A 14,279-nucleotide genomic window follows, 5' to 3' on the forward strand; every position below is an offset into this window, starting at 1 on the left:
GTGGAATAAGTAGTTTGGTTATTTTAAAAATCTCATCTGGAACCACCTCTGGATGCTGGTTTTAGCAGCTAGATGCATCTGCCTGGCAATTTCAAAGGTGGTTTGACAGATTTCAGATTTAGCTCTCTCTAAATGTAGAGGCAACAAAATGAAATATAAATGCCACAGGCCAGCTATTTCTTTTTCTTTCCAGATTGATGAAAAGCCACCAAGGAGAATTAATGAGGCCAATGGGCCATTAGAAAACAAGAGTTTAAGCCAATAAGAGTTTGTGCGTGGACTCTTGATTTTGGTGAAATCACGTCAGCCTCTGTGCAGATTAAAGAAATTAAAGCACAGTATGGGATGTGAACGAGCAAGGACTAACAGACTTTAAATCATAGTAGAAGCATATCTGCATACCATATAGAATATGGGACATGTTTCACCTCTGAAAGCTTAATAACAGGACTGTATCTTTGGAGTGAAAATATTGCCTTGGTACTATTGTTTGCTTTGGCAGAAATGGCTCTCAGTAATTCTGGATAAAGTGTGGTGGCTTGAGAAATTATACCAAGGTATGTAAACATAGGAATTGCTCAGTTTTATTCTTTCCAATTTGTCACTGATTTTTGTGGCAACTTGCTCATAATTTTGTTCTTTATTAATTTATATTGTATTGCTTTTTAATTAATAACAAAAAGCAAAACACAAGAATCATTGAGTTGGAGAGATAGATAGATAGATAGATGATAGATAGATAGATAGATAGATAGATAGATAGATAGATAGATAGATAGATAGATAGATAAAGATATAGTTAGATATAGTTAGATATAGCTAGATATAGATATATTGTCAAAGAGAAAAAAAGAATACATAAGTGTTTTAACAAAAAAAAAAAAACCGATATCATTGGTAAGCTTTCAGTGAAATGAAAATCCAGACACTCTTGTGTTCAGATGACATTCAAGAGAGGATAACTGGTGTGCAAAAAGATCATTGACTTGAGGGGTACAGACAATGATGCTCTGGGATATTTTTCTGTACGTGCAAGAAAAATGCCTTTAATCAATGCCAGAGCATTCATTCTACTGGAGTTGATTGACTGGTTTGAAGGTGTATGTGAGCCACCTTTGATGTTCAAACTGACTACAGCGGAAACAAAGAAGTTCATTGATGAACAAGTGCAAGTACCACAGTGGCCCTGTCGTGCTCCATCAATAGAGAGATTTGTGAAACAGGTCACAGAAGGCAGCAAGCAGCAAACACAGGAGAAATGTGAGGGTTATATCAGAGGCCAAGAAGCAAGCTGGCAACAGATGCCAAAGAACGAATCAAAACAAGACTGGATGAAACCCGCTTAGACATTTTTGTAACTCAGATAATTGCTTTCTGATGTTCGTTTATGAGTGTATGGATTATTTTTTGCTTAGCTAGATAACATTCATGCAGGAAAAAAACCTTTAATTTTTGTAGCACAAGGTGCAATTTTGAGAAGATAAAGTTAACAGTATGTGGGTTACAAGAGATTTTTGTGAGGTATGTGATTAGACGTGGACTTACCAAACTAAATGTTGTGCAATTGCAAAAATAACAGCAGATTTGAATTCTTGGTGTAAAAAACCATATGTTTAGAACCCCCTCACTGAAAATAATTGCAAAAATTAATTTTCACCCCATTAAATGCCACACCCTATTATAACACATAACATAACACGTATAACATAACATACAATAACAATGTCAGTGTAACTCGGGTGGATTCCGGCAGTCACTACTGCTGATTCACTTGTGGGCGTGCACATGCACAATGCAATAAAAGTTGCTATGCGCAGAAGCAAAAAAAACAAGATGGCAGCTCCTACGGCGCCACCCAGACAACCTGTTCAGGGGTGTGGCAGGTCTGGGTCACTGCCAGTTCCAGTGACCAGGGCCGCCAAACCATTACTGGTTTGGCCAAAGCGGTCTGAACCAGTAGGAACCCACCACTGGTGTAACTTTATAACATTACAATTCCTTATATACATGTCTAATACAAAAATATTCAACTCCATATACATTCAACTTCATACATATTTCTAATATGTTTATACAACTTTTGCAGGATTGGAAGGATAAATCTACCGCTCCATTTATTTAATGGTTGAAAACCTGCTTGCACTTGCACCCCCAGATTGGTTTTTCAAAAGAAAGGTAGTCTTAGCCTTAGTCTTGATAAGCCCTTTCCTTAAAGAATTCTGCTAGAGTCTGTCAAGTTCCTCTGAGGCCCACTGGGGGTGTTAGTAAAAAAAAAAAACTTGCATCAATGTCACGCACCATTCTTTACTACTGAATTTGAACAAAAATTGTTTGCCAAACTTAATTTTTTTATTTGTCCTTTAAACTAAAATCCTTAAATGAATAAAGTTTTGAGTAGGAGGTAGCAAAATGAGTCAATGTTCTTACAGAGACAAAACAATGTTGTGGCTCAAGAAGTAATGTTCTTAAATAATTGATATTAATCTGATGGATTATGTTTGCTGAGAATAGCTATATAACCGATTAATATGGTGAATTAAAAGGCAAAGCTGATTACTTTCCCAGGAAAGGGTTTTGTACCTGACCTCATTTTTAGTTTTACTTCTTCTAACCACATAAACATTGAGGGTCTATGTGGGGACACAATAATTTAGAATAATGTTTTTTTTTTAATTTATGAATGTATTCACAACAAATTATTTCCAAAGAAGCTTTCTATTCCTACATACACAATTGTAAGCATTGCATAGCATTTTATTAGCTATGAGCTTAGCTATTTTTAAACATTCGCATTTGAAAATCAAACTATAGGACACAACTTATGACACAATTGAGCCCAAAATTTCTGTTGTCGAGTGAGATACTTGTTAAGTGAGTTTTGCCCCACCTTTTACCACCTTTCTTGCTACAGTTGTCAAGTGAACCACTGCATCTGTTAAGTTAGTAACATGGTCGCCAAGTGAATCTGGCTTCCTCATTGACTTTGCTTGTCAGAAGGTGATCCACATGACCAAGTTGTCAAGCATCTGGAATTTTATTAAGTGACCATGGGGATGCTGCAATGGTCATAAGTCACTTTTTTTTAGTGCCATTGTAACTGAACAGTTACTAAGTGAACTGTTGTAAATTAAGGACTACCTGTAATCTGGGGAGGTTGTGTTAAAAATGAAAAGGTGAGCATTAGAATGAAAGTAATCAAGATGCAACTACAACAGTCAGATGTCCTCTATTATTGTGGTTGATTGACCACCTCAGACACTCTTTAAAGAGATGACTGTGTTTATCTCTTTAGCCACTGCTGTATTTGGATATAAGGTATAAGTGATTAAACAAATAACAGTAGCAAAAGTAAAGTAATGAATGTGCCAACATGGCTGAATTCCTAAATAATATGCAAATATGTCTTTCATTATTATTCATTGATATACAACTTGATTTACAACTTAGCTACCGTTTGAAGAGTTGAAACTGGTGTCGAGGCTCATGATTTAATTAGGGCATCTGTTGGAACCCTGACAATTGGTATTTATAAGACATGGATCAAGATCAGAGGTGGGTTGCTCCCGGTTCAGCCTGGATTGGGTGGACCGATAGTAGCTCCGCCCACCTACCTAAACGCTTCTGCACATGCACGCGTGCAAGCGAACCGGTAGTAAAAAAAAATTAGAAACCCACCACTGATCATGCCAATGTATAAAATCTACTGTGTTCCAGTTTCAGAAGTTATCTCTCTACACAGCCCAGTTTTCTTACTTCCTCCTCAAACTTTTCTCTGAATTTTAATGTCCCCAACGTGGGCGAATAAAGAATCGAAGCACTAAAATGAATAGTACTGTATTGCAGTATTGCAATAGATTTCAATAATTGTAATATTGTATTGTAGTATTAAGATTGATATAAATATATACCAGTGTATACATGCAATGGGCAGAGTTATTTATAAACAAATTTCCAGACCATTAATTTGTTAATTAAGAGTAAATATGAACTTAAAACTCTTTATGTAAGACTGGAGGTTAACAGGTTACTCATTGGACTCTGTTCAGTCCATATTTGGCCAACTAGTCAAGCAAATTTTCTTTCCATTATTTTGTGCTCCATATTCATCATGTAAAAATAACAAAACTATTCAAGGCTCTCCAAATTTCTTGACTTATGGGACTGTATAAAATAACATCTGACTTTCTAGGTGGTTGTTTTCTGAATGAATTGAGAGGCCTAGCCATTAAAATAAACAGTTCTTCCACAGAGTGGCCAAGGAGTAGACCACAAAATTGCTCTCTTTCACCTGTGGTAGAAGCCCAAAAGCCAAGTAAACAAACCCACTTTTTCTTCTGTGAACATATATCATTATTTTGTGTTAAATACTTTGAAAATATGTTGTATTCACAGAATGATCAGGATCAATAAACTAGACTTATCCTTTCATTTGGGAGAAAAAAACGAATGTGTTACCAAGAGTGCTATTCTCTCCAATGTTCTACATCGGGGGTGTCATCACATGATGTATCATGACTTTTTTCCCTTTGCTAAACTGGCCATGGGTGTGGCCAACTATGAGATGCAATTATTCTAATAATGGTTTGTTTTGTGACTCCTGAACATCAGGCAAATTTTCCAAGATAAATATTCCAAGGCAAATATTTTTAGGGCTGGACTTATTCACTTTTTTCCCTTTACAGTAGATGTTTGCGAAGCTTTGACAATATAACCTTTTCCTTATAATTAAAATGCAGACAATCTTAATAAATTACATTTCAGGAAAGAAATCTGGATTGGTTCCCCCGGATGCGTGCCATGTCACTTGTTAGTAGCGACTCAGAAGGAGAACAGAATGAACTTAGAAACCTGCAAGAGAAGCTTGAATCAACGATGAAGCTGGTATCTAACCTTTCTAGTCAGCTGACGGAACTTAAAGATCAGGTACAAAACATAGGAAAAAAATGTTTACCAAAATAAGGCCCATAAGACTGCTTGAGAAAGGTGTAAACCTGATTAAATGGGAAAAAGGAAAATTGGAAGTGTATATGTCAGTGAAAATGGCAGAGGGTTGCAGGCAGCTGAAAATGGAACTCAGGAGCCCGTTTTCGCTGGCAGAATGCTCAGGCCACCTTAGGTGCCCCCAACAGGAGTGACATCGAGCTGGCCACACTCAACCCTAGCCATGCTCACCCTGGCCCCCAAGGTCAAACACAACCCTGATGCGACCGTCAATGAAATCGAATTTGATACCCCTGGTATATGTGATATATATAGACATCAACAATAGTATTGTTAATAAATTGGCATTTTGACATCCGATTTCACAATTTTCCCCTTGCCATCACCATTTTGAAGTTTGAAGTTTGAAGTTTTATTTTATTTATATGCCGCCCTATTCCCTAAAAGGGACTCAGGGTGGCGAACAACTCCAACGGGAAGGGGAACATGCAAATACAAAATAGACATTTAAAATAACCAACAACCATACCTGTCGAGAGGGGAAGGGAGCTCATCAACCCCAGGCCTGCCGGCACAGCCAGGTCTTAACGGCTTTTCGGAAAGCCAGGATAGAGGTGAGGATCCGAATCTCCATGGGGAGTTCGTTCCAAAGGGCCGGAGCTGCGACAGAGAAGGCCCTCCCCCGGGTCGTAGCCAGATGGCATTGTCTAGTAGATGGAACCCGGAGGAGGCTGACCCTGTGCGATCTAATGGGTCTTTGGGAGGTAATTGGCAGCAGGCGGTCTCTCAAGTACGCAGGTCCAATACCATGAAGGGCTTTATAAGTAATAACTAGCACCTTGAAGCGTATCCGGAGACCGATTGGAAGCCAGTGCAGCTCGCGGAGGATAGGTGTAACGTGGGTGTATCGAGGTACACCCACAATCGCTCGCGCGGCTGCATTCTGGACAAGTTGAAGTCTCCGAATGCTCTTCAAGGGCTGCCCCATGTAGAGCGCATTGCAGTAGTCCAGTCCTGAGGTCACGAGGGCATGAGTGACTGTTGCGAGTGCCTCCCGGTTCAGGTAGGGACGCAACTGGTGCACCAGGCGAACCTGGGCAAATGCCCCCCTGGTCACAGCTGACAAATGGTGTTCTAACGTCAGCTGTGGGTCCAGGAGGACTCCCAAGTTGCGAGCCCTGTCTGAGGGGCGTAAAATTTCACCCCCCAGCCTGAGTGATGAAATACTAACCAAATTTTTGGGAGGGAAACACAACAGCCACTTCTTTTTGACTGAACAAATTAAAGTATATGTTGTTTTTGTTCTTGGCCAGGACAAGTAATAAATTTTCAAAGACAGTAAGCTATAGTAAAACAAATCAAACTTCCTCTGTCCTCACTCTCCCTTTAAAAAAGCAAGCAAAAGAATATAAGAAAGTCTTATTACTTAATATGCCATAACATCCCCAGTGGAATGGTGCTGAGAATGGCTTATATAGAGAAACACAAAAGTTTTAAGTTCAGTCAAGATTTTTGGTCCATGTATTGTCCTGTATAGCACTGTGTAGTACTTTGTGCTTCATCCTTCTTTGTAGTTGAAGTTTTAAGCTCCCTTTGATGGACTTTCAGGGACTCTTGGCCCCCTCTTCGATTTCATTGACAAATCAATGAATTGAGTCTACAAGAACAAGCTACAGATACAAACAATGTTTTCTCTACTTTCTTATGGAAATAAGCAACTTTTCATCCTAGTTTGTTGCAATCCTGCTTTATCTCTTCTCTTTGCCCATAAAATCAAATCACAGTTATTTTAGATGAGAGAAAATGGTGTATGCTGGGTTGCCACAACCTGGTATCAGCCACTACCAAGCTTTGTGTACTGAGAGTAGGAAGAAGAGGGAATATAGAGAAGGATGAGACAAAATCCAGGACTTGTGTCCATTTATTGTCATAATATTGCATATACTGTAAAAACACCCTTACATTTGCCAGGGCTTATTTTGTGGAACTCCTAACAAATATCAACCTACTCTCCCTCCCCCCTTTCAATAAAAGACAAATTTGAATGGGATATATAAGGCAGCTTGAAACTTTTGTCTGCAATCTGTTTTTTCCCCAAATCCAAATACTACTATTGTCAAAAGGTCCAATCATATTCTTCCTTCTTCAATCTTTTCAATTTTGTAATATTTATATCACATTTCAAAGCCTTGAGGACCCTACTTACTGTTGTCCCAGTGATTTTTTTTTCAGATTTGCTATTAAAAGGTATTTTTTAGAAGTGCATTTTCTTTCAGTATCTCCCAAATCTGTTACACCTGGTGGTGTTTGAGCAGAGGGCCACGGCTCTATTCTTATGGTTTTAAAAGCAATAGCAGTAATAGCAATAGCAGTAGACTTATATACCGCTTCATAGGCCTTTCAGGCCTCTCTAAGCGGTTTACAGAGAGTCAGCATATTGCCCCCAACAATCTGGGTCCTCATTTTACCCACCTCGGAAGGATGGAAGGCTGAGTCAACCCTGAGCCGGTGAGATTTGAACCGCTGACCTGCTGATCTAGCAGTAGCCTGCAGTGCTGCATTTAACCACTGCGCCACCTTGGCTCTTTTAATAATAGTTTGGGAATACTGGGAAGTACCCCAAGGTTGCACATCAAGTTCCAGATGTTAGAGACCACTTTCCTTGCTTCTCTGCAAGATCATATAAAACTATGAAGTGCATAAAAATGTCACAAAATGTACTAGGGGGTGGCAAGAATAAATGATTTAAGTTATCACTTTGGTTCAGCTTCATTAGTCTTATAGAAAACAAACATGACTGAAGTTTTCATCTTCAGCTGGCTTTGTTTTTAAATTTTATTCTTGCTATTATGAAAATTAGGAACATAGTAGAGGTTTTCTTCAATGCAGCAGAAAAAGGGGGAACCCAGTTTCTTTAATATGAAGAATTGTTTTGGAATATAGAGACTGTGGGCAGCAAGGATGTTTACTGCATGTACTGTATTTAGAGATATGAAAAAGACTGTATTCAGTGTTAAATCACAACAAACTCTATTGGCCTAACAGAACAGTTCTTCAGATCAAATGACAGGATTAACGCTGGATTGCTTCAGTTCCCTCTGATGGTTTCCAAACTTTGTAAAGAAATGGGTTAGCTTTGTTTTCACTAATTGTAGCAGGCAAGAGTGGATAACTTGTTGCAATCAATTTTGGGAAATTAAGATGACCACAATAAATAGCAGTAGCTTATTCTGTGGTCTGACGTACAGGAAGTATTTGTGTCTACTGAGTAAATGTTTCAATTTTCCAGATGACAGAGCAGAGAAAGCAAAAACAGCGTATTGGTCTCCTAGGACATCCTCCTATCAATGTGAACCCACAACAACCAGCATAAATTGGATGGGTGGTTCGTCTCCCCATTGTATTTCCTTCCTTCATACCAGAGTTGAGATCCAGTTGTTAAAGCTGCTTCGATGTATTCCCAGTTCATGTAAATAAACCTGATTTTTTTATACTGTATGTATAGCACTGCTCTGAGAAAGAAAGGAGCTTATAAATATGGGCATATTATGAGAGGAGGATTACATTTGTACTTTCAAAATGTGTTTTTATAGGAAGAAAGGCACATCTAATTTGCACTTGAAAAAAAAGGATTTATGTCTAAAAGAATACATGATCTGTATTTTGTATTTAAAACCTCAGATAGCGAGTATTTATGTTTTATACAATTGTGCAATATGAATTATGCAATCACACTAGTTTCTTTAGGAATGTATCCTAGAGGGGGTGCACATTTTTTAATCTGGTGTCATCTTACTCCATTTGCAAAACAGCATCAAGTGTCCACTGATATGGGCTGCTGCCAAATGCTGTTCCTAGTGCGGTTTACTTCTCCAGGCCCAATTCCCTGTTTGATTTTTTGTTTGTTGGTTTGGTTTGGTAAAATACAGTATTTGAAATAGTTTGAAGCACTGTGGCAATAGAGCCTTATTTTATTCCAGCCAACATTGATCGATCTCCCTATTTTAAAACAAAGGTGTTTTTTTTTTCAAAATCTTATTGAGCTGATTCTTCGATCATGGTACTGGAAAAGTTAATCCAAACATTAATTAATGAATAAAACTTGAAGGGAATCTTTTGTTTTGTTATGACAGATTATATCAGGCTGGTTCTCAAGTCTGGTAGTCAGGGTAATCTTCTAAAATACTTTTCCTGGTTTTGGTGTCATTTTGGTTTAGAAGAACCTAGAATAATGTAGATCTATCCGTCTATCATCTGTACATTTTGTTACTGTATTCCAACAGAGATACATTTCCTTCAGTTATACTTTGTACCAGTTAAAAATAAACTTGGCCTTCTAGGATCCCTAGCTGTGCACTGATTTTCCAATACTTGTGAAAGAGCCACTAGATATAGATTATGCTTTAGTTTTTCTTCACACTTTGTTAATCTTAAAAGATTATATAAATATATATATATATATAAATGTCATCTAGTTTTGTACATGATCCTCAGAGATTACAGAAGCAATCTCTGCTTTTAATAAGAAGCAGGGAGGTGAGTGCTTATTAAAGTTTGTAAATGCAAAAATATAGATATTTAAATAAATGATAAAATAAATATGTACAGAGTTCCAGAGTGACAGCTTCATTCCTTGCAAGAAACTTGAATTTTCTTTTCAGAATAAGATTTGGTGAAAAGAGCATCCTCGAATCAGTGTGGTTTGTTAGTTTGTTCGTATTTCCATCTATATTATTTTTATAAATAATTCAAATTGGCAACATACTTAGTACTCCTTCTTCCTCCTATTTTTCTCACAATAACAACCCTGGAGGTGGGGTGGACTGAGAGTGACCGGCCCAAATTTACCCAGCCAGCTTTCATGCCTAGAGGCATCAGCAGAGGTGGGTTGCTCCCGGTTTGGCCCAGATCGGGTGAACCAGTAGTAGTGGTGGCTGGAGGCTCCACCCATCTGCCCAGATGCTTACAAGCCCACATCCATGAGCGAACCGGTAGTAGAAAAATTGGCAACCTACCTCTGGGTATCAGGAATACATTATCTTCTGGTTTCTACACTAAATGCAACTGGTTTATGAAGAAGCTTTAAAATAGTATCCACTGCAAGCAGGACAAATCTTACTCAAAGTACTACATGTTTGCTATAATAAAAATAACTTTCAGCCATTGCACATGATCTGTATTAATTTGCTCTGGAATGGAACTAGGTTGTTGTGAATTTTCCCCTAGGCAGCAGTTGCATGTTTACGGGTTAACAAATGTTCAAATGCAATTACACTTACCAATAAAGGAGAATATCAATAAACAGCCCAACCAAAGAATCTCTAAAACCGCCCCCATCAACACTTACAGGCAAGCCACCAGAATATAAACTGACAGCAAACAGCACTCCTTACTAGCACTGATTATACTACCTACATTAATTAATGGTAATGAAATGTCTGCAAGAAAACAAGCAAGGTTAAAGAGCACCAAGGACTTTTAATTACATGCTAGAATATTAACACATTTTGCTAAATGATTTCTTTTTGTATCTTCTCATTTTATAAAGTAGCTCCAGCTGTGCTTTTCTCCTTTGAGTTTTATCCTACCAAGTAGTACAAGCAGAGCAGGAATATGTTCAGAAAGCATTGGTCCATTAAAAGGAAACAGGCTACATTTTTTTAACATAGCGGAGAGTGTATGAAATCTGACCTTACATTGGTTTATTGCTCGTAATCAAAGCCAAGTTTTTTAGCTCTCTGAATTCCCCTATAATGCTAACCATAATGTGCACCTGTCCAATGTAGACAAAACCACACCAAATGAAACATATTATGGTTTATCATTATATATGAGCCATGACTGAGGTTTAATGTGATGATTTGTCTGCAATTTTCTGAGATTTAATATTGTTATTCAAATCTAGGTTAGCCAGTAGAAAGGATGCATTTTTCAAATATAATACTGAGAACAGCTCAAAGAACAAGGAAAAGGAATGCCTATGATGTAGAAAAGTTTCCATCTCCCTTATTAGGGACTTGTTGTTTGAGACTGTCAAATGTCTGAAAATATGTCGGGAAATCCAATAGCAATTCTGCTGCTGTTGGACTCACTCCACTGTCTAATATCTCTCACCCAAGTTCATGGAAATAACTCTTGACAAATGTCAAAGGAAGCTCAAGATTTTGTGACCAATCTTCATCAGTTAGAGCAGTGGTTCCCAATGTGAGGCCAATGCCCCAGGGGGGGGGGGCAATTTGAACCTTGTTTAAACCAAGTTAATGGCCTTTTAGGCTTCCTCCGCATGAATAGAGTTCACTTTTTCACTAAATTAAGAATTATTTGTCACAGAGGAGGGGCATCAGGATTTTAAAGATGCTCAGGTGGGGCATGGCCAAAAAAAGGTTGGGAACCACTGAGTTAGATGAAGAAGGGCTGCAATAGTTCTCCTAGATGTTTCACTACAGATAGTCCGTGATGTACAACCATTCATTTAGTGACCATTCAAAGTTACAACAGCACTGAAAAGAATGACTTATGACTGGTTTTCACACTAACGACCATTCTAGCATCTCCACAATCGTGATCAAAATTCAGGCGCTTGGTAACTGACATGTATTTATGACTGTTGCACTGTCCCTGAGCACCATTTGTAACCTTCCCAGCTGTCTTCCGACAAGCAAAGTCAATGGGGAAGCCAGATTCGCTTAACAACTGCATGATTCACTTAACAACTTTAGTGATTCGCATAACTGTGGCCAAGATGTCATAAAATGGGACACTTGCTTAGCAATGGAAATTTTGGGCTCAATTATAATTGTAAGTTGAGGATGACCTATACAACATCATTGTACCATTTTAAAGTATTCACCTGGGGTTCATCGTACATGGATTGAGGCATTCTACGAAGATGGCTCTGGTCTTTTCTAGAAGAAGATAGAATTAGGCAGACTGATTTTCCACCTTGTGACTTGTGGAATCCTATGGTATTCAGGCCAATCCCCATGCTTTTCAATAACTTTATAAAATGTCTGGGAAATATTATAAGGGGACTTTTGTTGCTATGCAACTGTCATGCGGACAAAAACCATGTTCTGCCTCTAGTTTTCAGGTGCCAATTCCAGAGACCTATGGAGGTTATTTTTGTTTTGTTTTGTTTTTGGAACAAGGAAGTTTGGAGATTGAATACAAAACAAGTTGACATTTAATGTAGAAAAAAGGTAATGTATTATGGAGATAAAAAACCATCTTAGATAGACTTACACTGCTTATGATCAATAAAGTTTGCCATTTTGGGATTCTCCTGAATTTATCACTATCTGTGAAGCACAAATGAACCTAAGGGGATGCAATGTGCATTTGTGTTCCCATTGCTAGCATAGTCTTTGCTGGCATAGTCTTTTTTGCATGAGGGCTTAAATGTACTATGTCAACCTCAGCAAATGTCTATCCAAGCACAGAGGTAGCCTGTAAGCAGACTTTCCTGGTTCACTTCAAAAGTGATTTTTGCATTCTGTGATGGCCTTATAGAGCATATGGCTTCTCTGCTGTTCTTTTAATTTCATTCAACCAACCATTAAGCTTCTCTTGGTTGCTGCATGGAGCTGCTGCCTTGGCCTTTCATCTGGTTGCTGTCCTTCACGACTCTTTTGTGGGTGCCTTAGGAGAGAAACACATCCACATAAAGCCTGAAGCCCATTAAACTTCACAAGGTGGGATTCCCATATTGTCTGAATCCCTTCTTTACCTCTATTAGATTGTGCTCGATGGCACCAGTTTTCTAGTTCCTATCCATACTTGTAACCAGTGTATGACCAGGGCATATAGATATGGTTCACCATAACCAAATGGTATCTTTTTCTTCCTTTTTCACAAATTTATATACAGTAAATGCAGTGAAAGAGTGCCACTTTATTTCCCCTGTGAGATTCATACAGGGGTTGTGGCTGCTTCTGCCAGCAGCATTCCCTTGTACCACTAATCCTTACATGATGTATAAGTAGTCCTCAACTATTGGTTTAGTGATCATTGTAAGTTAGAACAGTACTGAAAAAAGTGACTTATGAACCATTTTTCACACTTATTACCATTGCAGCATCCCCATGGTCACAAGATCAATATTAAAATACTTAGCAACTGGCTCAGTTGCAGGTCCCAGACCATGTGATCGCTTTTTGCAACCTTCTAACCAGCAAAGTTAATGAGGAATCCAGATTCACTTACCAACCCTGTTACTAACTTAACAACTGCAGTGATTCCCTTAACAACTGTGGCAAGAAAGGTCATAAATGGGGAAAAACTCACTTAACAAGTCTTCACAGCAACATACATTTTAGACTCAATTATGGTTGTCACTGGAGAAGAGTATAATGCTGGGAAAGATTGAGGGCAAAAGAAGAAGGGGATGACAGAGAATAAGGTGGCTGGATGGAATCACCGAAGCAGTAGGTGTGAATTTAAATGGACTCCAAAGGATGGTAGAGGACAGGAAGGCCTGGAAGAACTTTGTCCTTGAAGTCACGATGGGTCGGACTTCACAACTAACAATAATGGTTGTAAGTCAAGGACTACCTGTAAATTCTATCAGCGTCTTTCTTAGATGCAACATTTTTCTTCATTCTGTTCCTGCTGCTGTTATGGACACTGCTTATTCAGACAAAACATTTCAATGAAATGTTTGCAGTTAAAAGCCAAAGTTGCTTTTGTGGCAAAGACAATATTTCATCACTTACTGCTGCATTAGCTCATACATAGCACTATACATGTGTCCTCTTCTAAGCCATTCAACCCAAGTACTATTCAAGTCAATATTGTAACATGCCCAGACTCAAGTTTCAGTTTTCCTATTTTTAAGGATAATTGAAATTTCAGCCAACAAAGAATGATCTATTGGTTTTTACCCAAATCCAGCTGCAACACTGAAGAATCCTCTTACTCTTTGCGTTAATTTGTTCAGAATCTCTTAAGATTTGGTTAAGCTCTGCCACTGATTTCCTTCCCCATTTGGGTTCCTCAATTAATGGTAACATCTACATTAGGATTATGCCGCAGTGAAAAGGAACCAAAGGACTGGAGCATATTTTTTGTTACTTCTGCTTTAGGTAATTATACCCATACCCCGTTTATGCCAATGACTAATAAGCAAAACCAAAGCCTGTTGATTTATTTATAAGGGCATTTAAAGTAACAGCTTAACAGCGGCACAAGATTTTTTTTATCAGTCATTTATCGTAAATGTTTATAGTGCTGTAGGAAGCAATAAAAATATTATATTACTCACTGCCCATTTTTATGCGATGATGATTTTCTTATTGTCAGCTTCATAAATGTAAAATGATGTGACAGGGAGAACTTTTTAT

General features: G+C 38.2%; 1 protein-coding gene across 2 annotated transcripts in view; it reads left to right on the top strand.

The window, feature by feature from the left end:
• The window catches only part of ITPR1 (inositol 1,4,5-trisphosphate receptor type 1), a 256,332-nt gene extending 247,049 nt beyond the window's left edge, over positions 1 to 9,283 (top strand). For both annotated transcript variants that reach the window (XM_087708906.1, XM_087708907.1), the window contains 2 exons: positions 4,762 to 4,923; positions 8,231 to 9,283. In XM_087708906.1, coding sequence (XP_087565032.1) covers positions 4,762 to 4,923; positions 8,231 to 8,314 — 246 coding nt within the window. In that variant the 3' untranslated portion in view covers positions 8,315 to 9,283. The remainder of the gene's footprint in view (positions 1 to 4,761; positions 4,924 to 8,230) is intronic.
• Positions 9,284 to 14,279: the final 4,996 nt, after the last annotated feature.

This window comes from Thamnophis sirtalis, unplaced genomic scaffold, assembly GCF_051295495.1.
Source record: "Thamnophis sirtalis isolate CommonGarterSnake01/CBP01778 unplaced genomic scaffold, rThaSir2_p1.2 scaffold_3, whole genome shotgun sequence".
Lineage (NCBI taxonomy): Eukaryota > Metazoa > Chordata > Lepidosauria > Squamata > Natricidae > Thamnophis > Thamnophis sirtalis.